This window comes from Protopterus annectens, chromosome 9.part0 (assembly GCF_019279795.1).
Source record: "Protopterus annectens isolate FY-2018-M chromosome 9.part0, PAN1.0, whole genome shotgun sequence".
Classification (NCBI taxonomy): Eukaryota; Metazoa; Chordata; order Ceratodontiformes; family Protopteridae; genus Protopterus; species Protopterus annectens.
Genome location: NC_056743.1, coordinates 1,556,180,358 through 1,556,207,368, shown reverse-complemented (window position 1 = coordinate 1,556,207,368; position 27,011 = coordinate 1,556,180,358). Strand labels below are relative to the sequence as shown.

Below are 27,011 nucleotides of genomic sequence, written 5' to 3'. Positions count from 1 at the left end.
TCTGGCTTGGTTGACATCTGCGAAAGGGTAGGCCTGGGTTTGACTGGCATGCCTGAGCCCACCATAGGAACTCCTGTTTTAAGCATGGAATTAGTGGGATTTCTGTTTCTAGACTGTGTCTGTGTTGGGACCATAAATTCTTTAGGTACCACTGTAGTTTCCTCATATGTAGTCTGGCAAATGGGACCAAGATTATGCATGATGCCATGAAGCCCAAGGCCTGCAGAACTTTTCTTGCTGTTAACTTGTTCAGTTTTGTTAGTGCCAAGAAGTAAAGAGGAAGTTCTTTTGTTTTTCTGTAGTCAGGAATGCCATTTGCTGTACTGTGTCCAATTCAGCCCAAGAATGTCCTTGTTTGGGATGGTATCAGCCTTGACTTTTGTAAATTGACTGTGTATCCCAGTCCTTGTAGCAAGTAAATGACCCTTTGTAAATCCGTTGTCAACTTGCTTTTGTTGTCCCCTTGTAGCAGGCAGTCGTCCAGGTATGGGTAAATTTGAATTCCCTGTAGTCTGCAATGGGTGATTACTGATGCCAGGCATTTTGTGAATACTCTGGGCAGTAGATAAGCCAAAGGGCAATGCTGAGAATTGATAGTGCTCTGATCCTGCAAGAAATCTGAGGTATCTTCTGCAGATTGGTCGAATGGGGATGTGCAGGTATGCCTCCTTGAGATCTAGAGTTACCAGCCAAGACTCCTTGCCCAGCATGGGAAGAAGTTGCTGTAGGGTCAGCATTTTGAATTTTGGGACAATGATGTATGTATTTAAGGTGGACAGGTCGAGAATTGGTCTCCAACTTTTTCCTTTCTTGGAACTAGGAATAGTCTGGAATAGAACCCTTTCCTTGTTCTGCTGTTGGCACTCTTTCCACAGCTCTCATGTTTGCTAACTCCATTATCTGGCGTAGAGCCTCTGTTTTTGATTTGGAGGTAGATTTGGCATTCCTCTTTTGACTGGTAAAGTGTGGAAGTGAAACCGTAACCTTGATCTATGGTTTGTAAAATCCACTTGTCTTTTGTTATGTAGTGCCAGTTCTTTGAAAATAAGGTTAACTTTCCGCCTAGAGGAGCTGCTATTTGTTCCCTGGTAGGCGGATTTATGATTAAGTCACTGTGGTTGTGCTGATGTAGTGGCAGTGGCTGTGTCTGTGCCTCTGTTGTTACCTTGCCACTGTCGTCCTCTGTAGGCACCTCCTCTGGATTGGTTTCTGCCTCTGGGACGTCTATTCCTGCCCCTTTGAAATTTTGTGGAGTCAGGAAAGGACCAATTTTGGCAGGCCAGTTCCTGCTAAACCTTGGGGTTGAACCTGCAAGAAATCTTTAACAGTTTGAACAGATTTTGCCTTCTCTTCCATTTTCTTCATAACCTGCTGGGCAGGTGTACCAAACAAACTTGTCTTGTCCATAGGAGCATCTAGCAACTTAGCTTTAACATGATCCGTAAAACTTGTTCCTTTAGCCATGCATGCCTTCTTATCACTGTGCCTGTCATGGCTGATCTAAATGAAGCCTCCAGTGCATCATAGCCACATTTTAAGGAATGGTTGCTAACCTGTTGTATGTTATTTACCATCTCTAATACATATTTCTTATCAAGAGATTCATCTGTGGTTAGTTTTTTAGTTAACTGATCGAGCATAAACTCTTGGTATTGTATCATGTGAAACTGACAGTTTAAAGCTCTAGCTGAGAGAGTAGCTGAAGTGTAGACCTTTTTACCCCATCTGTCTAATGACCTTGCTTCCCTTTCAGAAGGAATAGGGTTTTTAGCTATGGTCGCGGCTACTGCCTTGGGACCCTGGGATATAGTTTCTGGGTCTGCAAGTGGGGCCTTGTAAAGGTGGTGATGAGTATCTGGCACCCTGTAAAATCTGTCTGGTTTAGCAGGGGCTGGGGGTAAAGAATCTGGAGCGGAGCAAACATCATTGAAAGCCTCATCCACCACAGAGAGAACAGGAGGAGGGAGCCTCTGGCTGGTCAGTTATGTCTGATTCATCAGCAGAATCATCAGAAGACACTGGCTCAGGGGGCTCTGCCCTAGGTCTCTTCTCTGGGGGCTGAGAGGCCCTGTCTGGGTGAGATTGAGATCCCCTAATTAAAGAAATTAAATCTTCTGCCAAAGAAAGCATTTGAGAGCTAGAAGAGGGCCTGGATGTGGGGGGTTTAACAGGCACTGTTTTAGTAGTTTTGGCTGCTTTAGCCCTGGCGAAGGCCTTAATGGACATGGCTGCTGGAGGCCTAGCAGCACCACGTGCTGGGGTAGAGACATCCAAGGGGATGGTGTCTGATAAGTCAACCACCGTAGTGGGTAAAAGTTCTGAGGTCGATTCAAGAGTTGTAGCAGGGGCCTCAGTTGTAAGAATAGGTTCAGCTGTACTTTGATCAGTTTTCTCGGTTTCGCGAAACCGAGACACTCGCGTTTGCTTTACCGTGGTTTCGCGAAACCGCGGACCGCAGTGTCGGTCTTTATCTTTGCGTTTTTAGTAGATTGGGTAGTCGGAGGATCCGTCGGCATAATGTACGCAAAATCAGAACCGAAAAACTGTTCTGCAAACTCCGACCGACGCCTAAGCGTTCGTCGGTTGAAAGAGGCACAGGCGAACAGGCTGCTACGTCGTGGGCTGGGCCTAAACAAGGCAGACAGTAAGAGTGGAAATCTTTATGAGGTATTTGTTTCCCACAGGTTAAACAATTGTTAACTTTTCTGACATCGGCTGAGGCAAGAAAGAGTCCCCAACGGGTACTTAGCTTTTAGAAGTCTTCGAAGTAGTATTCGGTAGAAGTAATCTCTGGATCCGACCGACCGGCACTTGCGAACAGCTTCTGCTTCGGGCGCCACGCGGCAAGAAAGACTGAGGAAAATGGCGTCGGCTGATGCTTATATACCCGAAGACCAACAGAGATGACGTCGGGTGAAGTGCGACATCAGCCGAAGCCGGACCCGGACTTTGGAATCCGGCCGACTGCAGTGCTGCCTGACGACAGGACAACCCACTTGTTATGACTGCAGATGCATCCATGAAGGACATCGTACCAAACACTCTAGTCATAGGTGACACTATAGTCAGGCACACTGATGTTCCACTCACCAGGCTAAACAAGGAGAAAGTTACTACAAAGAAAAAGTTACTGTCAGCTGCCTGTCAGGTCACAGGATCCGCCAGATAACACACACACTCAGGTCACTCCACAACAAGTACAAATATGACACTGTCATTGTGTCATTGTCCATGTTGGTGTGAATGACCTGAGACGTTCCTCCCTGGACTACATGAAAAGAGACATGGAGGAGCTCTCTGATCTTGCAGCCCAGGCAAGTATGATCCTAGCCCCGAGTAGAATCCTGCCATCACCCAGAATGAAGGACAAAATGACTGACTTCAACAATTGGCTAAGCTTCTGGTGTCATTCTAAGGGGATCCAGTATTTGTCTGCCTGGGACGACATGATCGACCGACCACGATGCTTTGCCAGAGATGGCCTGCAACTGTCGCCCTTGGAATTCCGGATACTGGCTAAGACGCTTGCCACCCCTATAGTGCCTTTTTTAGGCAAGGTTCAAATGACAAATTCACCACCACAACAGGTACAAGCAAGCAAAATCGGAGGATAATGCTACTCAATGCCAGGAGTCTAAACCTCAAAATGCACTCACTCGAGGCACTCCTTAAAATGGAGAACATCGACATCTGTGCAGTGACAGAGACCTGATTCAAAGCTCCAGAGAGCACCCCTGTGTTACCAGGCTATAATTCATACCACAACTTTTGGCCACCTAACCCGGAACGAAGCACTAAAGGTGGAGGGGTGTCCATATTCACTAAGGATATCCACACCTCCAGGCTAGTTGCACAGCATAATGCATCAGAGATTATCTAAGAGCAACCAACTCTGGACAAGACCACAATCCAAATTGTAGCTTGCTACAGACCCCCCACCATGCCCCAGGATTCCCACTCCTCATTTCTTGATACACTGGAAAGTATTAGGGTACAATCCAACACCCTAATAATGGGCGATTTCAACTACCCTACCATTAACTGGGAAAACTACTCATGTACCAACTCTTTTGCTCAATGTTTCCTGGAATTCATAAATTCCAACGTCTTGGATCAACTTATTCATACCCCCACCAGGGGGAGCAATATCCTAGACCTGGTCATTACCAAAGTACAGTTTTGTACCTACCATAAATGTAGATGTTTGAGTGCTAATACAGCTGCAGTCATAACAGATGGGTTCTCCTGCCGTCAGGCGGGTCCTCGGTCGGCCGAATTCCAAAGTCTAGGTCCACCGTCGGTTGTCGTCGCTTCTTCCTTGACGTCAGTGTGACAGGGGTATAAAAGACCCAGCCGACGCCATTTTCTTCAATTTTTCTTGCCCCAGATGTCAGGTGCCCCCAGAAGGAAGGCAATACATAAATTTGTGTAATAAAGCAATGCCATATAATCAAAATACAGTAGTGCAAGCAAATACACCATGAATGAATACCCCAATCAGATTGTATGAGGAGGTGTTAGCCAATAGGCCTGTCCCAAGAGGGGAAGGAGGGAGGGAAACCTGGACTGCAGCTGTATTAGCACTCGAACAACTACATTTATGGTAGGTACAAAACTGTACTATGTTCATCGTGCATACAGCTGCAGTCATAACAGATGGGTCGAATCCCAAAGCTAAGAAAGGGGTGGCAGGCACTAGGTGGAACTAGGAGGAGCCAGAATGCCCTGCAAGACTGCAGTGGCAAAGCCTGCTCTAGATTTGGAGTATAATGGAAGGTGGTAGTGCTTGGAGAAGGTATGCACAGAACTCCAAGTGCCTGCTTCCAAAATATCTTTGGTAGGAACTCCTCTGAGGAAAGCTGCAGAGGTAGCCGTGGCCCTTGTGGAGTGAGATCTGATGCCTGTAGGTACAGTTTTGCCATGAAAAGAATAACAAAAGCGTATGTAGTGGGCTATCCATTTTGAGATTGTCTGTTTGGAAATTGGCTTCCCTTGAGCTCCTATAGCATAGGACACAGAGCTGTTCTGATTTTCTGAAAGGCTTTGTTCTGTCCAAATAATAACGCAGTTGTCTGTGGATGTCCAAGGAATGTAGTAATCTCTCCCCTTTGTTTTGAGGATTAGGATAAAAGGTAGGTAAGTGTATAGCCTGATTCAAAGCTACCCTGGATACCACTTTTGGCATAAAGGACGGGTTGGTTCGTAAGGAAACTCTGTCCTGATGGAAGATGATAAAAGGCTGCACAGCCATGAGAGCTTGTAGTTCCAATACCCTACGAGCTGAGGTAATGGCCAGAAGGAAAGCTGTTTTCCAGGACAAATATTGCAAATCTGTTGAGGCAGCTGGCTCAAAAGGAGGCAAGGTCAGCTTTTCTAGAATGAAATTGAGATCCCAAGCAGGTATTGGTTGTTTCCTTGGGGGTTTTAGATTCTTAGCCCCTCTGAGGAACTGTCTTAAGAGGGGGTGAGAGAATAAAGGTGGATCAGTGTTGTATTCTGCAGAAATGGGTGAGGCATGGATTTTGATGGAGGAGAATGAAAGTCCACTGCTTAGCAGCTCAGCTAGATACTGTAATATTTGAGGTAAATTCAGTTTTCCAGGATTCTGGCCCTTTTTCTCATTCCAGGCACAAAACCGTTTCCATTTTACGGAGTAAGCTTTTCTAGTAGACGGCCTTCTGGCCTCCAAAATGACATCCTGCACCTCCTTGGAGAGTAGGGTCTGTTGTGATGTTAAGGAATCTTCCATGCGGCTAGATTGAGTGTTTTCAGCTGACTGTGAAGAGTTTTGAAGCTGTGCTGAGTCAGAAGAAGAGGCATTAGAGGCAGGGTCCATGGTGGGGAATGCGTCAGGCTCCTCAGGAGTGGGTACCAGTGTTGTCTTGGCCAGTCTGGAGCAATGAGAATCATCTTTGGTCTGTCTGCTCTGGTTTTTAATAGAACTTTGGGCAGCAGAGGAAGAAGTGGGAAGGCATAAACTGTCATTGTTGTCCAACTGAGAGAGAGAGCGTCCACTCTCCAGGCCTTTGGATGAAAAATCCTTGATCTATGTCTGGCCTTCCCCATGCTTGAATTATCTCTGTAAAAACTTGAGGATGCAACTTCCATTCGTGTGGATCCGTCATATTCCTGCTTAGGTTGTCTGCCAGCATGTTTTCCTTGCCTGGCAAGTACTGTGCTTGAAGTTCGATTTGTAAGTCCAGAGCCATGTTCCAAAGTGACATGGCCAGCCTGCATAGGGGGTATGAATGGGTTCCTCCCAGTTTGTTTATGTACCACATTACTGTGGTGTTGTCTGTCCTTATCAATAGTTGACCTGGATGCAGAAGGTCTTTGAAAGCTATAATAGCATTTATTACTGCTAGCATTTCCTTTTGATTGATGTGAAGGTGCTTTTCTTTTTGGGACCATTTGCCCTGAATGCACCGATCTGTCATGTGCGTCCCCCAGGCGTAGTCAGAGGCGTCTGTTGTGATGACTTGATTTGCTTGAGGCTTGCTGAATGGGAGACCTGTGTTTGTTTGGCATGCTTGAGCCCACCACAGAAATTCCTTTTGAAGACATGGAATTAGTGGTATTACTGTTTCCAAACTGTGGCTGTGTTGAGACCATAGGTTTTCAGGTACCATTGAAGTTTCCTCATATGCAGCTTTGCACATGGGATTAGTAAGATGCAAGATGCCATGAATCCCAGAGCCTGCAGGATTTTCCTTGCAGTCAGCCTGGTGAAATTTGCTAGTGTTCTGAAGTATTGAGTTAGTTGCCCCTGCTTCTCTGGCGTGAGGTAGGCCATCTGGGTGTTTGTGTCCAAGTTGGCACCCAGGAAAATTATTTTCCGAGAGGGTATTAGCCTTTATTTCTTTTTGTTGACTGTGTATCCCAGAGAATTCAACAACATTATTACATAAGCCAGATGTTTCAGAAGTATGTGCTTGCTGTCCGCTTGGATCAGGCAGTCGTCCAAATAGGGGTATATTTGTATCCCTTGAAGTCTGCAGTAGGCAATTACTGATGCCAGGCATTTCGTGAATACTCTGGGCACAGTAGATAAACCAAAGGGCAATGCAGAGAATTGATAATGGGTTGAACCTGCAAGAAATCTGAGGTATCTTCTGCAATTTTGTCTGATTGGGACATGCAGGTATGCCTCCTTGAGGTCCAATGTTACCAGCCAAGACTCCTTGCCCAGCATGGGAAGAAGTTGCTGTAAAGTGAGCATCTTGAATTTTGGTACAAGTAAAAATGTGTTTAGGATGGATAGGTCCAAAATAGGTCTCCAATCTTTTCCCTTCCTTGGTACCAGGAATAGTCTGGAATAAAAACCTTGACCTTGTTCGTGAGTAGGTACCTCTTGAATAGCTTTCATGTCTATGAGATCTGAAATTTGTCTTTGTGCCTCTGCCCTTTGTGTGGCAGGTTTGGCATGCCTCTCATTTTTGGAAGGGTGTGAAAATGGAAAGGGGAAAGTCATTGGGCTTGCTTTCTGAATGGCTGCGAACTCTCCTCACCACCTCTTTGTGTAGGAGCTTGCCACTGTCTGCCTCTAAACGATCCTTGGGATTGCCCTCTGCCCCTCAGGTGCCTGCATCTACCTCTTTGGGGTCTGTCCGTGGCTGGAAAGGACCAATTTTTGGAAGGCCAATTTCTACTGAAACGTGGGGGTTGTATCTGTAGAAAATCTTTCACTGTTTGCATTGATTTAGCCTTTTCCTCCATTTTCTTTAATACCTCCTCAGCATTAGCACCAAATAATACATCCTTTTGTAGAGGGGCATCTAGTAATTTAGCTTTGACATGATCTGGTAAGGTTTGTTCCTTGAGCCAGGCATGTCTACGTATGACTGATCCTTTAACAGCAGCTCTACATGAGGCCTCTAGAGCATCAAAACCACATTGCAAGGTATGCTTACCCACTTGTTCTGCACTATGCATCAAATCCTGCAACTCCTTCAAGTCTGGTTGTTCAGGTTGTGACATTTTACTTCTCAACTGTGATAAAAGAAACTGTTGGTACTTTAGCATATGGAACTGGCAGTTTAATGCCCTCATGGTTAAGGTGGCCGAGGTATATACCTTTTTTCCCCACCTTTCTAAGGATCTGGAATCTCTCTCGGAAGGTAATGGATTTTTAGCAGTGGAGGCCTTAATTAACTTGGGGCCCTGTGAGATAGTTTCTGGGTCAGCAGCATGGCTTTTGTATAGAAATTGGTGTGAGTCAGGAACCCGGTAGTACCCGTCAGGCTTGACTGGGGCTGGAGGTAAAGAATCCGGGTTAAGGCAGGCCTCCGAGTACACATCATCTAGTATGTCCAAGACAGGAGGTATAGCCAGAGGCCTGTGCTGAGGTAGCAAGAGAAATTCCCTAATCCTTTTCTTGGAATCTGAGTACTCTTGGCCTTCCCAGTGGAAGTGTTCCCTTAAGGTATGCAAGGTTTCCCCAAATGAGTAATCCTCTGGGGGGGATACAGAGGGAATGGACTCCTCTGCATCAGAATCTTCAAAAGGGGAGAAAGAATGTTCCTGTTCATCAGAGTGCTCTGATATAATGGTGGCCTGATCAGAGGAGGGGGATTCTTCCTCCACTCTGGGCCTTTTGTCCGGGGGGGGGGGGGGGTTGAGAACCCCTGATAAGAATAATTAAATCCTCAGTCATTTTAAGCATCTGTTTTTTAGGCATGGGGCCTGGAGATGGGCCCTGTGTAGCTTGTCTCTTAGAATGCATGGCTGCTTTAGACTTAGTGAAAGCCTTGATGGAAAAAGAAGATGAAGGTCTGAAGACACCCTGAGAGGAGGCACACCTGTCCACATTTTGAGATTCACCGCCAAGAGTGGCTTCGGTATCTGTAGTCGGGGTGTGGGCAGAGGAGCCTGCGACCTCGGGCACAGAAGACACCACCAATGAAGTGTCGTCGGTAGTCAGGGGCTGAGTAGGCGCCTCGCTGAGAACCGGACCATCTGTGGTCAGCTTTGACGTGGTGTCGGTAGAGGCCGCGGACCTCGTGTGTCGGTACTTATCTTTGCGCTTTTTAGACAAAACTGGAGTCGGAGTATCCGACGACATAATATAGTTAAATATTTTGCCAAAATAATGCCGGGCAAACTCCGCCCAACGCTTAATGGTGCGTTTGTTGAATGTAGCACAAAAATGACAGACCGAGACGTCGTGGTCTGGGCCTAAACAAGGAATACAGAGAGAATGGAAATCCTTATGTGGTATTTGCTTCCCACATGAAATACAATTATTAACTTTGTCTGACATCGGTCTGAGGCAAGAAAAGTTTCCCCAACGGGGTACTTAGCTTTCAAGAAGACTTCGGTTGCAAAATTTTCGTAATTTCCGGAGCTGGCCGACCGGCACTTGCGAACTGCTTCTGCTTCAGGCACCGCGCGGCAAGAAAGACTGGAGAAAATGGTGTCGTCTGGTTATACCCCTGTCGCACTGACATCAGGGAAGAAGCGACGACAACCGACGCCGGACCTAGACTTTGGAATTCGGCCGACAGAGGACCCGCCTGACGGCAGGAGAACCCATATGTTATTGACTGCAGCTGTATGCACGATGAACATCATGGGCAACCGGTATTCCACACCAGAGGTCAAGTCCTCGTTGGTCAGATCTGACCACAAGCTAATCACCATAGACATCCACATCCCACCCCCACCTCCAATTAGGGAAATCACCGTAAAAAACTTCTCCCAAGTCAACGTCACACTTCTTAAGGCAGAAGTGGCAAACTTCATGACACCCATGCAGACGGACAACAGAGGTACAACTGCTGAATTCTACACAAACGCACTTTATAAGCACTTGCACGAGTGCATGGATCATGCTATCCCTAATAGAACCAAGATGCTATCCTCCAAAAAAAAAAAAAAAAAGCTAATCTGGTGGTTCTCTGCCATAAAACTCTACAACAGAAGAAAGAAACTGTTGCAAAAAAAGAGGAAAATCCCATGACTGGAGGAACTCCCTGGTCAACCTCAGTAAGAAGCTGAGATCCCTCATAAAATCCTCCACAGCTAGTTACAAAAACAAAATTGCCACTGACTAAGACAACCACAAAGCATTCTATAGCTATGTCAAGAATCTCAATGGCAACACTCAGACCTGCTCTGAGTTACAGCACAATGGCACTAAATATACAGAACCAACTGATATTGCCAACATCCTGGCAGATAGATTCAGTGCTAACTTAACCCCCCTCTCAACCCCTAGAGGGCCCAATCTCTATGCCGGAAGAATGCAAAGTTCCTGTAATCATGGCTGCACAGGTAAAAAAACACACTCTCCAAAGCCAAGAACACAACATCCATGGGACAGGACAATATCCCAGGCTGCTTTCTACACGAACTACAGAATGAACTGGCACCCTACCTAAGTACCATGTTCAATCATAGCCTCACCTCAGACTCTGTGCTCACTGAATGGCGCACAGCAACGGTTATCCCACTCCACAAAGGGGGAGTCACGAAGGACCACGGGAACTACCACCTCATTAGCCTGACGAGCCTGTTCTGCAAGGCCATGGAACACATCATCATGGAACTCAAACAAAGATATTGGTAATCTCCAAACTCTGGACCCTACCCAGTTCGGGTTTGTAAAAGGCAGATCATGTCTCCTAACTGACTTCTTGGAAGCAGTCACCAAAGCCATAGGATGAGGGTAAGGTGGTTCACACAGCTCATCTAGATCTCGCCAAGGCTTTCGACACCATCCCCCACTCTGGAATTATAGATAAGCTCACTAAACTAGGTATAAATCCCTATGTCACAAGATGGGTTGCCAATTGGCTAACGGACAGAACCCACCTTGTGAAAGTAGCAGACTCCAAATCCAACTTCAGACCAGCGACAAGTGGAGTACCACAGGGTTCAGTCCTGGGTCCTCTCCTGTTTGGTATCTACTTCTCTGAAGTACAAGCTAACGCAGAAGGTCTTTGGCTAACAAAGTTTGCAGATGATCGCAAACTAGGAGCCACAATCGAAACTCCTAACGATGTGGACATACTACAAAAGGGCATCACTGAGATAGATGCCTGGTGTCAAAGCCATGGCCTGAAGCTCAATGCCAAAAAGTGTATTGTCATCCCCTTTGGTAAAAACTCTGTACCCATGAACTACCACATAAGTGGTAGTCTATTTAACGCTGAAAGTGTGATAAGAGACCTTGGGACACAGGTGGACAGTAGTCTCTCCTTTGATAATCACATCACCACAGTGATCAGGAAATCCTTCTACGTGTCTCATCTCATCACAAAAAGTTTCTCATCCAAAAAAAAAAGAGGTCATTGTTCCCCTCTACTCGTCACTCATTAGGCCCATTATAGGAGTACAACGCCCCTTTTGGTATGTACCTCACAAGACATCTACAACATCTGGAAAGGCCACAAATACCTCACAAAGAGGATTACTGGTCTCAAACAGATGCCCTACGCAGACAGACTAAAAAAACTCCAGCTTTACTCCGTCGCATATCGCCTACTCAGAGGCGATCTCTGCCTAACATACAAAGCTATGTCAAACCCAGAGCTGTTGGACATGCGCCACTTAAAGAAATCCCGATCCCTCCGAGCTACACACTCTAGGGACCTAAACCTTGTCACCACAATAAACAGAACATGCTGGAGGGATAGACTCCTGTCCCAGAGACTTCCCATACTCTGGAACAGACTACATATGTCAAACAGAGCTCCTCATTAGCACTCTTCAAGAAAAATCTTGATTGGATGCGAAGAAAGAAATTCACCCCAGGGATCACTTCTGCGGCTCTGCTCGACAGGGGCACAGGAAAATAATTTTCTTGGGTGGCGAAAGCCAGGGTACCTTTTTGGCTAGGCTTATGTAGGCCCTAGGGCTAATAGCCTAGCACCTACCTATGAACCTATAACCACGAGCCAGAATAGACATGAGATATAAGTGCAAATATGATGCATGCAGTAATACACTCAGACTATGTTATACCAAGAATGGACTGGTCAAGACACAAGCTACCAGATAACAGAGAACTGAGTGCAAAGCACTGCTGTCAGAATTATGCAAAGGTGGATGGCCACAGTGACAAATGCAAACAATGGATATAGTGTGTGTGTGTGTGTGTGTGTGTGTGTGGTGGGGTGTGGAGAGTCTAGGTGAACTCTGCTCGTCATTGTGTGAGGCATAGGCAGGTGAGAGTTGACAGCTGGCTAGATTGGGCAGAGAGGGGGTGGTGTCACCACTGTTACTGTAGTGATGGGCAGTGGTGATGTGCGTGTGTGTGCGCGTGTGTATGCATGTGTGTGTGTATGCGCGTGTGTGTGCGTGCAAGTATGCACGAATGCTGCTATAGCAAATGATGCAGCACTATAACACTATTGATAGGAGATTTGTGTACTGACCATGCTTTTCCCTATCTGCAGTGGTGCCCTCTTCTCAGAAAGTCACAGGCATGCTTCACAGCAGATACATGAGACAGTGTGCTCCATTAATGAGAAAGCGCAGTTTTGTACCTACCATAAATGTAGATGTTAGAGTGTAAACACTGCTGCAGTCATTACACTTGGGTTATCGTGCCGTCAGGCGGTTCCCCACTCGGCCTGAGTTCCAAAGTCTTGGTCCGGCGTTGGTTGCTGTCGCCTCCTCCCTGACGTCAGTGCGACAGGGGTATACAAGATGCAGCCAACGCCATTTTCTTCAGTTTTTCTTGCCCCAGATGTCAGATGCCCCCAAATGGGTAGGTAATTCAAATTGCTAGTAAAGTATACATAAGAAAAGCAAACAACAATTTTCAGTTACCAGCAAATACTCCCCATAGATAGTAAGGGTAGAAGACCTAGCTACATACCAGCAAGTAAGAGGGGAAGGAGGGAGGGTAACCTGGACTGCAGCAGTGTTTACACTCGAACATCTACATTTTTGGTAGGGACAAAACTGTACTATGTTCATCATGTTACACTGCTGCAGTCATTACACTTGGGTGGAATCCCAAAGCTGAGGTAGGGTGGCTGGTTCTATAAGGCATTAGGGGTGGCTATAAGGCCCTGAAGCACAGCAGTGGTGAAGCCAGCTCTGGATTTGGAGTATAAAGGCAAATGGTAATGCTTGGTGAAGGTATGCACAGAACTTCATGTTGCTGCTTCCAAAATATCCTTGGTAGGTACTCCTCTGATGTAGGCAGTTGAAGTGGTTGTTGCCCTGGTGGAGTGAGTAATGCTGCTAGGTACAGGTTTCCCGTGGTGTGTATAGCAGAAACGTATACAATGTCCTATCCATTTTGAAATAGTCTGTTTTGAAATGGCTTTTCCCTGTGCTCCTGCAGCATGTGCTACTAATAATTGCTCAGATTTTCTGAAAGCTTTGGTTTTGTCCAAGTAGAAGCGTAACTGTGTGAATGTCCAAAGAATGCAGTAGTCTCTCCCCTTTATTCTATGGTTTTGGATAAAAAGTTGGCAAGTGAATAGTTTGGTTTAGAGCCACACTTGATACCACCTTAGGCATAAACGTAGGGTTAGTTCTTAAAGACACCCTGTCCTGGTGAAAAATGATGAAAGGTTCCACTGCCATTAGTGCCTGTAATTCTGAAACTCTTTGTGCTGATGTTATTGCCAGTAGCAGAGCAGTTTTCCAAGAGATATATTTTAATTCTGCTGTGTTAGCTGGCTCAAAAGAAGGTAAAGTTAAGTTTTCCAAAACAAAGTTGAGGTCCCAAGTTGGGGTATGTGCTCTACGGGGCAGTCTTATGTTTTTAGCCCCTCTGAGGTACTGTTTGAGCAAAGGATTATAGAAAATTGGTGGATCCGTGTTGTAATGAGCAGAAATGGCAGAGGCGTGGATCTTGATGGATGAAAAGGAGAGGCCCATGTCCAGCATCTCAGTTAAATATTGTAGTATCTGAGGAATGTTTGGGACAAGAGGGTCAAGGCTGTGAGCCTGGTTCCAGGCACAGAATCTCTTCCATTTATCCGAATAGGCTATCCTGGTACTAGGCCTTCTGGCCTCCAGAATGACATCCATAATAGCTTTGGAGAGAGGCATTGCTTGCTTGACTAAGGAATTTTCCATGCAGCTAGGTTTAAGGTCTTTAGCTGGCTGTGAAGTATCCAATTGTTGTGCAAAGTCAGCAAATGTGGGATTTGAGGCAAAATCCAGGGTGGTTCTTGTGCTAAGTTCTTTAAGACTGGGTACCAGTGCTGGCAAGGCCAGTCTGGTGCAATCAGGATCATCTTTGGCTCTTCTTGCCTGGCTTTTATGAGTACCTTTGGAAGGAGAGGTAGAGGTGGGAAAGCGTACACTTGTAGGTTTTTCCAGCTGAATGAGAGGGCATCCACTTTCCATGCATGTGGATGGTAACTCCTTGTGCAGGATTTCTGTAGCTGGCAGTTCATTGGAGATTCAAACAGATCTATGTCTGTGCTCCACCGTTTTTGTGTTATCATTCTGAATATTTGTGGATTCAATTCCCATTCGTGGGGATCCATGATGTTTCTGCTTAAGTCATCTGCCAGTGTGTTTTTCTCTCCTGGTAGGAATTGTGCTTGCAGATGAACTTGGTAGTCTAGAGCTGTGTTCCACAAGGTCATGGCTTCTCTGGAGAGGGGGTAGGAGTGTGCGCCCCCTTGCTTATGTACCACATAACTGTGGTGTTGTCTGTCTTTAGTAATAGTTGTCCTGGATGCAGCAGGTCCTTGAAAGCTATAAGGGCATTTTGTACAGCTAGCATCTCTTTTTGATTGATGTGAAGATGCCTTTGCTCTGCGGGCCACTCGCCCTGAATACATTTTCCTGCCATGTGTGCTCCCCAGGCGTAATCCGATGCATCTGTTGTCAGTGTTTGCCTGGCTGTGGGTTGAGTAAAAGGCTGTCCCTTGTTGAGGTGACAAGCTTGAGCCCACCATCGAAACTCCTGTTGAAGGCAAGGAATTAGTGATATAACTGTTTCTAAACTTTGACAGCGTTGAGACCATACACTCTTTAGGCACCATTGTAGTTTCCTCATATGCAGTCTGGCATATGGAATTAGTAGTATGCAAGATGCCATGTAACCCAAGGCCTGCAGAATTTTTCTTGCAGGGAGTTGGGTCTTTGTTGCCATCAAATGAAAGTATTGAGTCAGTTGTCCTTGCTTGTCTGGCGTGAGATAAGCCATCTGGGCCGTCGTGTTCAAGCTGGCACCCAGGAATATTATCTCTTGTGAGGGCACTAGTTTTGATTTCTTTTTGTTTACTGTGTACCCCAGGCAACTTAACTTTTTTACGAATGCCAGATGCTTTAGAAGAATGTCCTTGCTCTCTGCTTGAATCAGGCAGTCGTCCAGGTACGGACAAATTTGAATTCCTTTCCATCTGCAAAATGCAATTACTGGTGCCAGGCACTTTGCTGGATTCGAAATGAAAATCTCAGGAGTCGGTAGACCGGCACTTGCGAACTGCTTTTGCTTCGGGCACCACGCGGCAAGAAAGACTGAAGAAAATGGCGTCGGCTGCATCTTATATACCCCTGTTGCATTGACATCAGGGAGGAGGCGACAGCAACAGACGCCGGACCAAGACTTTGGAACTCAGGCCAACTGGGGAACCGCCTGACGGCAGGATAACCCAAGTGTAATGTCTGCAGCAGTGTAACACGAACATTGATGGAATTTCTACATGTAGTCTCAACATAAACAACCCATGCACATCTACATCCACAATGCCCCACAGTGCCCGCAAAGCACACCCTAGGCTGTCTGTTCACCCTCACTCTGTGGACTCCCACCCCATGTGAAATGGAACATCCTTAATGGGTGACCAGACAGGGGCATCTGCATTTTACAGACTCCCTATGCCGCCAGTCTATAATGTTGTACATTTTGCCCAGGCACACTGCAGGATGTGAAGCACTGTGCAGTTTACCCCATCCAGCCTGGTTTTTGTGAATCAGTTTTAAATATTCCAACAACAGCTCCCAAACTGATATCTCAAGAATCTGGGACAAACCGAACACTAATTCTAAATCAAGGCTCCAGATCAGGGACACTTCTTTATTTGAGGATAGTTGAATGATAAGATTTGTACTAATATGCATTTTCTGAAGAACAGAATGAGTGAACTGTATTTTCTGGTATTGTTCAGTATCTGTGCCTTTAAATGAGTTTCTAAAATATCAGAAATGTTGTGCAGAGTCATAGCCAACTATCTGGCATCCAGTGCTGCTTCCTGATCTGGCCCGTTATCTGTCTTGGCACTCCTCCCTCCCAAGGAAAGGCACCAGTTCTTAGGAGTCTGGCCATCATGTCTACATAATGAGAAATTACATTTCCTACCACCTTGTGCCTGGGGCAACTGTTCCCTTCACCTTTGTCTAGTTATGCTTCTGATTTTTTGATATGCAGCACAAGATTGAAGGGTATTGTCTAAAACTAGAGACCGCTGAAAACAGTCATTCCTACAGACACGTAACTACACATGTACAGGATTTCCAAAATTGCAGGTCTGGTTTCTCAGTGCCATGAAGTACAAGGGTGCATGGGAGTTTATTGCAGATGGTTACTGCACAGGCATTTAATATTATGACGTATTACCAACATGGCTGCATTTGATATCAGTTCTTTCAACTGAAAGGAGCTAGTGCAGTGGCGTACCTCCCACCTCAAGCATTGAAAAAGAAGCAGAACCATAGGTGAAAATGTGTGGGTGCGTGTAAAGCTGCATTACTTGTGGTGATATGAACAGCCAGGGAAGCAGAAATACTTTCATCCTTTCCACCTGAAGTTTCTCATGCAACCCCGTATGACTCATCTACACATAAGTACGCCTAAGGCTTCTATTTCTGTATATGATGTAGAAAATCATTCAAAAAAAAAATCAAGCCTACAATCAGGTGAACTATGAAGAGAAAAGTACAGTTGTGTACACTTACTATAAATATAGATGTTCCGAGTGTATTCACTGTTGCAGTCATTACATTTGGGTAATCTGCTGGGAGGTTGCCCTCAGTCGGCCTGATTAAAGTCTTGGGTCCTGCGTTGGTTGCTGCCCCTTCTTGCATGACGTCAGGGGTGTCAAACATGCAGCAGACACAATTGTCATCAGTTTTTCTTGCCCTAGATGTCAGGTGCCCCCCAAATGCGGAGCAAAATATATAAATTTATATATGCATGTAATTTAGAACACAAAAAAAATACCTCCAAATAAAAGCAAATACAACAAAAAGGCTTTTGAGCATAGTAAAAGAAAGAAGAGGTATAAAAGAGAAAAGTAGGGGGCTGGCAGGTAGGTAACCAGGACTGCAACAGTGAATACACTCTAACATCTACATTTATGGTAAGTGTACACAACTGTACTATGTTCTTCGTGTTTCACTGTTGCAGTCATTACATTTGGGTAGAATCCCAAAGCTATGGTTGGGAGGATGGAATTCTACAGCATTAGGAGCAGCTATAAGGCACTGCAGGACAGCAGTGGCAAAGCCTGCTCTGGATTTAGAGAAGAGAGGTAAATGGTAATGTTTGGTGAACGTATGAACTGAGCTCCAGGTAGCAACTTCTAGAATGTCTCTGGTAGGAATCCCTCTGAGAAAGGCTGCAGAAGTAGATGCAGCCCTGGTGGAATGGGATCGGATCTCCTTGGGGACAGGTTTACCATGATGCATGTAGCAGAAACAAATACAATGGCTTATCCATTTTGAAATAGTCTGCTTTGAAATAACCTTTCCCTCTGCCCCTTCAGCAAATGCCACCAGTAGTTGCTCAGATTTTCTTAAGAGCTTTTGTCCTGTTTAAGCAGAACCTTAGTTGTCTGTGTACATCCAATGAATGCAGAATCCACTCCCCCTTGTTCTGTGGATTTGGGAAAAAAGTTGGCAGATGAATGGTCTGATTAAGAGCCACACTAGATACCACTTTAGGCATGAAGGATAGATTGGTCCTGAGCGACACCCTGTCCGGGTAGAAAATAATAAAAGGCTCCACTGCCATGAGAGCCTGAAGTTCTGAGTTCTAAAAGAAAAGCAGTCTTCCAAGAGAGAAATTTTATGTCCACAGTAGCAGCTGGCTCAAAAGGAGGCAGGGTGAGTTTTTCCAACACAAAACTGAGGTCCCATGCAGGAGTTGGTGCTCTCCTGGGAGGTTTTAAATTTTTGGCCCCTCTGAGATACAGCTTTAGCAGGGGATGAGAAAAGAGGGGAGGCTCTGTGTTGTAATGAGCTGAAATGGCAGAGGCGTGGATTTTTATGGAAGAGAAAGATAGGCTCTTGTGAAGCATCTCAGTTAAAATTGCAGAATCTGAGGAATATTGGGCATTTCTGTGCTTATTCCTTGTGCTTGATTCCAGGCACAGAATCTTTTCCATTTATCAGCCTAAGAGTTTCTAGTGCTAGGCTTTCTAGCCTCCAAAATGACATCAATCACAAGTTTGCTGAGAGATGTAATTGGTGAAATGGGTTGATTAGCCATGCTGCAAGATTCAGAGTTTGGAGCAGAGTGTGTAGAATTTGAAAGTTCTGCTGAGACAGTAGATAAGGTGTCTGACGCAGGTACCACGGAGGAAGGTGTGACATATTGCGTAGGAGCGGGTACCAGTGTTAGCGAGGCCAATCTGGAGCAATCAGAATAATTTTTGGTTTTTCCTGTCTGACTTTTAGTAATACCTTGGAGAGCAGAGGCAGAGGGGGGAAAGCATAGACTGACAAGTCTTTCCAGCTGAAGGATAAAGCATCCACTTTCCAAGCTTTTATGCGATTGATTCTTGTGCAGAATTTGTCCAACTGATAGTTTTGGGGTGAGACAAAAAGATGTCTGGGCTCCCCCATTTGCGTGTCAACATGCTGAAGATTTGCGGATCCAGTTTCCATTTGTGTGGGTCCGTAAAATTTCTGCTTAGTTCGTCTGCCAGAGTATTTTGCTTTCCTGGTAGGAACTGAGATTGTAGATGTATTTGGTAAGACAAGGCTGTGTTACACATGGCCATGGTTAGTCTGCAAAGGGGGTAAGAATGGGTACCCCCTTGCTTGTTTATGTACCACATGACTGTGGTGTTGTCCGTCCTTATCAGTAGTTGTGCTGGATGAAGAAAGTCCTTGAAAGCTGTCAGAGCATTCTGTACAGCTAGCATCTCTTTCTGGTTGATATGCAGGTGCATTTGATTTGGGCTCCATTCACCCTGAATGCGTCTCCCCGCCAGATGTGCCCCCTCCCCCCAAGCATAGTCTGATGCGTCTGTAGTCAGGGTTTGGGTGGCAGGGAGTGGAATGAATGACAGTCCCTTGTTTTGGTGGCAGGCCTCTGCCCACCATAGGAACTCTTGCTGCAGGCAAGGAATGATAGGAATCATTGTTTCCAGGCTTTGACAATGTTGACTCCATAAGCTTTTTTAGGTACCATTGAAGTTTCATCATATGCAGTCTTGCACATGGAATTAGAAGAATGCAGGAAGGAATGAACCCCAAGGCCTGCAGAATTTGTCTTGCAGATAACTGGGGTTTTGCGGCCACTTGTTTGAAGTAAGTCATCAATTGGATTTGTTTGTCTGGCGTGAGGTAAGCCATCTGGGCAGTTGTATTCAAGCTTGCACCCAGGAATGTAATTTTTTTCGAGGGTACCAGCTGTGATTTCTTTTCGTTTCTGGTGTACCCTAGGCAAGTTAGAAGCCTTTTTACAAACACCAGATGCTGTAGAAGTGTCCTTGTTTTCTGCCTGAATTAGGCAGTCGTCCAGATAAGGATAAATTTGAATGCTTCTTTGTCGGCAAAATGCAATTACTGGTGCCAGGCACTTTGTGAAGACCCTGGCCGCAGTAGATAAGCCAAAGGGCAGTGCAGAGAACTGGTAATGAAAATAGTCTGATTTGAAGCGGAGGTATCTTCTGCAAGATTCCCTGATTGGGATATGCAGGTAAGCCTCTTAAGTCTAGAGTTTCCAACAAGGCATCCTTGCCTAGCATAGGCAGTAACTGTTGTAGAGTCAGCATCTTGAATTCTGGAATGTCTAGGAAAGTATTTAGAATGGATAAGTCCAGAATTGGATGCCATGATTTGTCTTTTCTGGTACCAGGAAAAGTCTTGAATAAAAACCTTGTCCTTTTTCCTTTTCTGGTACTGGTTGAATAGCCCCCATATCCACGAGGGACATAACTTGTTTCTGGGCCTCCGCCCACTGATTTGGAGGCAGATCTGGCCATCCGTTTGGAATTGGCAACGTGTGGAAATGAAATCTGTATCCCTGGGATACTATATTTAACACCCACTTGTCCTGGGTAATTGGATGCTAATTTTGTGCATGAAGTGCTAGTTTTCCCCCCAAAGGGGCTGCCAAAAGATAAGTGCTTGGAAATGGCAGAGGAAAGTCATTGAGACGGTTTACCGTAGGGGGGGGTGACTTGCTACTTCCAGATTTGGAGGTGGAGGCACCTCATTGTTTTGTTCTGTAAGTTCCTTGCAACTGTAACCTGGAGCCTTTGGAGTGTCTGGGTTTGACCTGAGCGTCTCTGGTGGGCACTGGAAAGGACCAATTCATAGTAGGCCAGTGCCTACTGAAACCTGGGTGGCTGCACTTGTAGGAAATCTTTTACAGTTTGCATAGATTTAGCTTAGTCTTCCATCTTTTTCAAAACCTCTTCTGCCTTATTACCAAATAGACTGTCCTGTTGTAAAGGAGCATCCAACAATTTTTCTTTAACATGATCAGGCAGAGTTTGCTCCTTGAGCCAAGCATGCCTTCTTATCACAGATCCTGTTACAGCGGCCCTGCAAGTGGCCTCCAAGGAATCAAAACCACATTGCAAAGTATGCTTTCCAACTTGTTCAGCTGAATGCAATAAATCCTGTAACTCTATTTTCCACACAGTCAGAAATCAACATTTTCTGTTTAAGTAAGCCCATGACATGCTGCTGATATTTAAGCATATGAAATTGACAGTTTAAAGCCCTGATTGCCAGGGTTGCAGATGTGTAAACCTTCTTACCCCATCTATCCAGTGCCCTGGAGTCTCTATCAGAAGGGGTAGGATTTTTAGCAGTAGAAATCTTAACACCCTTGGGACCCTGAGAAATTGATTTAGGGTCAGCAGTAGGGTTTTTAAAAAGAAATTTGTGGGAGTCAGGAACCCAGTAATATCTGTCTGGCTTACTAGGAGCCGGAGGCAGGGAATCAGGAGCCATGCTGGATTCTGAAAAAATCATAATCAACAATGTCTAGAACTGGAGGTATAGCCAAAGGCCTATGCTGAGGAAGAAAGAAATCCCTAAGCCTCTTTTTGGATTCCGAAAAATCCTGACTCTCCCAATGAAAATGTTCCCTTAAGGTATGCAAAGTTTCTCCAAAAGAAAAATTCTCAGGAGGAGAAGCAGAAGGGATGGATTCTTCTGCACCAGAGTCCTCATAAGGTGGAACAGATAATTCCTGATCAGAAGAAATGGAAACCTGATCTGAAGATTCATAATCAGTCTCTTGCCTAGGCCTCTTAACAAGAGGGGGTTGGGAACCCCTGATCAAGGTAATTAAATCCTCAGCCATTTTGATAATTTGCTTTTTAGTCATAGGGGCCTGAGCACATGGCCCATGCGTTGGTATTTTAGACATAGAAGTTGATTTTGGTCTTGTTTTTGAGGATGGCGTTGGTTTAATATACAAATCTTTAGGCCTGAAAACACCCTCAGAAGCCGGTTCCTGCTCAGCGGCTCCGGACCCATCTAAGGGAGAGACATCTGCAGGTTCAATACTTGAATTGTCTCGCGACATACCGGACTCCGAATGGGTCTCAGTAGAGGCCTGCGAATCAAAAGTAGTGGGTATCAGGAGCTGCGAAAGCACCTCACTGAGTACCGGCGAACCGTGACTGGCTTAGGAGAAGCTTTGTCGTCGGTTTTAGACCTCTATGGTCTGTCTCTCTTTTTCTTTGCGTTTTTTGTGAATTCCGGTAGTCGGATTGCTAACCGACATTTCTGGATAGTTAAATCTGGAGTCAAAATATTTAGATGCAAAAATATACAGACGATTAATAGTGCATTGGTTACATTTAGCACAAAACCGACAGCAAGGCATGTTGTGATCAGAGCCTAGGCAAGGAATACAGTACAAGTGAAAATCCTTATGAGGTATTTACTTCCCACAAGTAATACAATTATTAATTTTTACTGACATGGGAAAGGAGCAAGAAAAAGTTTCCCCAATGGGGTACTTAGCTTTAGGTTGAAGACTTTGATTCTGAAACTCGAAAACAAAAATTTCAGGAGTCGGCTGACCGGCACTTGTGAACTGCTTCTGCTTCGGGCACCGAGCGGCAAGAAAGACCGATGAAAATGGCATCGGCTGCATGTTTTATACCCCTGACGACCTGACGTCATGGAAGAAGGGGCAGCAACCGACGCAGGACCCCAGACTTTGCTATTCAGGCCGACTAAGGACAACCTGCCAGCAGATTATCCAAATGTAATGACTGCAGCAGTGAAACACAAAGAATATCACAGATATTTCAGAATCATGATCAGAAGAATCAGAAGGAAAATCAGTTCTAGGTCTCTTAAAGGGAGAAGGGTGGCTTCCCTTGATTAGAGTAATAATGTCTTCAGCCATTCTTATTCTGTTTTTAGGCAAAGGGGCCTGACCATGCGGTCTGGGCATCAGTTTTCTAGGCATGGATCGAGTTTCAGGCCTTGAAGAAGAAGATAGTGTCCATTTAATATGCAAGTCAGTAGGCCTGAATACACCCTCAGAAGCCGGTGCCTGCACAGCGGCTCTGGACCCATCCAAGGTAGAGACATCCGCAGGTTCCACAGTCAAAGAAGCATCTCATAGCATACTGGACTCCGAATGAATCTCAGTAGAGGCCTGCGAATCTGAAGTAGCGAGTATCAGGGGCTGCGAAAGTGCCTCACTGAGTACCGGCAAACTGGCGACTAGCTTAGAAGCATCGTTGGCAGCTTTGGACCTATACGGTCTGTCTCTGTCTTTATCTTTGCGTTTTTTCAGAATGTCGGTAGTCGGATGGCTTACCGAAGCCATTTCTGGACAACTGAACAGAGTACCAAAATATTTAGATGCGAAAATGAACAGACAAATAGTTCGATGATTGAATGAGGCACAAAACTGACAGAGAGGTATGTCGTGGTCTGGGCCTAAGCAAAGAATCCAGTACGAATGAAAATCTTTATGAGGTATTTGCTTTCCACAAGAAGTAAAATTGTTAACTTTTACTGACATTGGTTTAGAGCAAGAAAAAGGATCCCTAATGGGGTACTTAGCTTAGTTGAAGACTTCTGATATGAAACTCGAAAACAAAAATTTCAGGAGTCGGCCGACCAGCACTTCCTAACTGCTTCTGCTTCAGGCACTGCACGGCAAGAAAGACTGATGTAATGGCGTCGGCTGCATGCTTTATATCCCGGACTACCTGACGTCATGGAAGATGAGACAGTAACCGACCTAGGACCCAAGACTTTGATAATCAGGCCGACTGAGGGCTACCTGCAAGCAGATAACCCAAATGTAATGGCTGCAACAGTGAAACACTAAGAACATCCGGCAATGGGGGAACGTCATGGTCTGGGCCTAAACAAGTGACGCAGTATGAATCGAAGTCTCGGTGTGGTATTTGCTTTCCACAGGCGAGACAATTGTTAACTTTTTCGGACATCAGTTAAAAAGGATCCCCAACAGGGTACTTCGCTTTAGACGTTTTCAGCTGTAATTCAAACTCTGGTAGCAACCAACCGGCACACTTGCGAACTGCTTCTGCTATGGGCTCCACGGCAAGAAAGACTGATGTATTGGCATCAGCTGCCTTCCTTTATAGTACTGATGACCTGACGTCAGACAGCAGCCGACGCAGAAAAACACTGACTCTGGTATTTGGGCCAGCTAAGGGCAACCACAGCAGGGATAACACCACAGGTGATGACAGCAACAGTGAAACACGAACATCAGAAGTGTGGCTCAGTGCTAATGCTCACTGCACACAAGACCCGTTGGATGTTACTAGTCGCAAGTTTAGGTTGAGAAAATAGTGTAAAACACTCCCTGGTAGCAGTGTGACACTGTACTGGGGTCCTTGAACCCCTCACTAGTCTCACACGAGTCACTATTAGCCTGGTGAAGGCCTAGTCAGGTCTAACAGAAGCAGTGAGCAAGAACTGGTAGAAACTGATTGTCAAAAAAAAAAAAAATATTTCCCTGGCATACACAGACACATGCACAGTCTTGAGTCTTACCAAAGTGTACATCATCTCTTTGCCAGTTTTCGACAAAACATAATTTAAAGATAATGTCAATCAAAAAGCACACAGACAACTAAACCATTCCTAAATAAGCTAAAAGGTAATCAGTGCGCACCTTGTAATGACACTTCCAGAAAATAGTGTGCGTACTTCTCCATAAAGAGCTTGGTCTTAGTTAGTGAAGCAAGTGGCCAGCCATTGTGGAGATCAGTCTCCTGAACAGATGCTAAGAGGTAGTAGTCCAAGAAATGGGCTGCAGTTGGCAAGCAGAGGTTCCAGTTGAAGGTATCCAGTAATAGTAGTTCCATTTTTAATAACTCTTTCTTAGTCAGAGTTAAATTTAGGTTGGACATAAACCCCAAGGTATTCAGCTGCTCTATCTTTGGGACACGATCTTCCTTTTCTTCAAATTTACCTGGAAAAAAGTACAAACTATTAAAAATACTAGCGGGTAATAAAGGCAACAAAAACATAAGCAGACTATGTGTACATCTATATTAAAACAGTGCAGATGAATGAAGCATACATATCCTAACAGACTCATTTTAATTTATTTTAGTACTAAGATTTCAAGACGGTAATGACAAACACAAATTAGTGTGTGTGTGTGTGTGAGGAAAGTCAAATGCACGGGAAGGTGTAGAAAGTAAAAATAGGAAGAATGCCTCAACTACTGTACCATCCAAATCTGTCTTCTGTATGGACATGTTTACTTACCACAACAGTACATATTGAAAAAGCCACCAACAGTAGACTACAACATTTAGTGGTTGCCACACCCTAGCTGTGTTCTCTCCCAACCAGAAACTATAAGAAAAGAATTTTCTTCACATGTAGATCTCATGCTGATATACAAATGTGCATGGCTCTCGTATATGCCCAGCACTACAGGTCTTGGAACAAACATTCTCCACAAAAAAATGATGGCTATTACTGCTGCATTTCACATAATGGGAGCATTCTATGCTCACAGTTATTGTCCAGATGACCTAGGATTGTCATAAGCTTCTTCTTCCATTACTTGAACCAGGCGCCTCTGCAATTCTGATTTTTTTTTTTAAATACTCAAACTGATGGACTACTCTGGGACTATGAGTGAATTTGGACTTGGTTTTAGATTTAATAATGGAGATCACTTAGTGGCGTAAAGATTGGCTGAAAGTGATTTCTTCACATTGACCAATATTGATAACACACCGCAACCCCATTTAAAAATGGTAAAAAAGGGTGTTGATGGCAGCAACAATGACTTTTGTCTTTTTATCAGTTTTGCCATCAGTTTGTTAAAGTTACCTCATCTTTAACTATAGTTTAACTAATTAGCTTGATTTGTTTTAAATATTGATTAATCTGTACTGTGTTGTCTAGTTGGGTCAAATTTTTAAATATTGACTAATCTGTATTGTGTTCTATTAGACTTTATACCATACTTACCTTTGCCCATGTCCTACTGTGCTTGTCTGCCACACAGTTTTGCTCAAACAGAATGTAGGATGCCTGTAGAATGAGACTATGCAGTGAAGCTATATCCCAAACTAACATGGCTAGTCTGCAGAGGGCGATACGACCAGGTTCCTTCTTGCTTACTGACGTACATGACTGTGGTACTGTCTGTAACAACTAGAAAAGGTTATGAGAGTTGAGTGCCTTGACCAGGTCAAGCATCGCTTATATTTATGTGCTTGCATCTGTCCTTGGTGCCCAACAAACCTTGCACTTTTACCCTTCCTGAAACTGCTCCCTAAGCAAAGTCCAAGGTGTCTGTGGTGACTTGACTGCTTTGGAACAGAGGGAGAAAAGAAGACCAGGATTTAGGGATATCTAAGGTCTCCACCAAATGATTTCTCTTCTGACAACCCCCAACACTGGGAACCTAAAAAGACAAAGCGTACTGTTGCTGGGACCAAAGACACTTACGATATCCCCTGACAAGACTCCAAGGGAGAAAGATACAGTGGTATCTGGAGAGTCACAGAAGCTATGAGAAAAGTACAGTTTTGTACCTACCATAAATGTAGATGTTCGAGTGTATACACTGCTGCAGTCATCACACTTGGGTTATCCTGCCGTCAGGCAGTCCTGCAGTCGGCCGAATCCCAAAGTCTTGGTCCGGCGTCGGTTGTCGTTGCTTCTTCCCTGACGTCAGTGCGACAGGTGGATAAAAGAGACAGCCAACGCCATTTTCTTCAGTTTTTCTTGCCCCAGATGTCAGGTGCCCCCAACTAGGAAGGCAATACAAATAACTATGCAAAAATACCTTGGTAGATAAACAGTAGTACTAACTGTTAGCAAATACACCATACAGACATGCATCCAATAGATTGATGTACATGGAGTTATAACTAACACCCTGGTATGTAGAGGGGATGGTGGGAGGGTAACCTGGACTGCAGCAGTATATACACTCGAACATCTACATTTATGGTAGGTACAAAACTGTACTATGTTCATCGTGTTATACTGCTGCAGTCATCACACTTGGGTTGAATCCCAAAGCTATGGATGGGTGGCTGGTACTAAACTGGGTTAGGTGAAGCTAGGATGCCCTGCAGAAAGTACAGTTTTGTACCTACCATAAATGTAGATGTTCGAGTGCTAATACAGCTGCAATAATCACAGATGGGTTTTCAGCCGTCAGGTGGTCCCTCGGTCGGCCGAATTCCAAAGTCTTGGTCCGGCGTCGGTTGTCGTCACTTACTCTTCAGACGTCAGTAAGGCCAGAGTATATAAGACACAGCCGACGCCATGTTCTTCAGTCTTTCTTGCCCCAGATGTCAGGTGCCCCCAAAAGTTAGGCAATACATAAATAAGGCTTATCTACATATGCAAGCAATGCAATGTAATGC

At 45.0% G+C, this 27,011-nt stretch overlaps 1 protein-coding gene across 1 annotated transcript in view; it reads right to left on the bottom strand.

Annotated features, from left to right (window-relative positions):
- Positions 1-27,011, bottom strand: part of CCNJL (cyclin J like) — a 597,715-nt gene that overhangs the window by 300,411 nt on the left and 270,293 nt on the right. Inside the window, exon 3 of the mRNA XM_044084501.1 lies at positions 24,281-24,580. Coding sequence (XP_043940436.1) covers positions 24,281-24,580 — 300 coding nt within the window. The remainder of the gene's footprint in view (positions 1-24,280; positions 24,581-27,011) is intronic.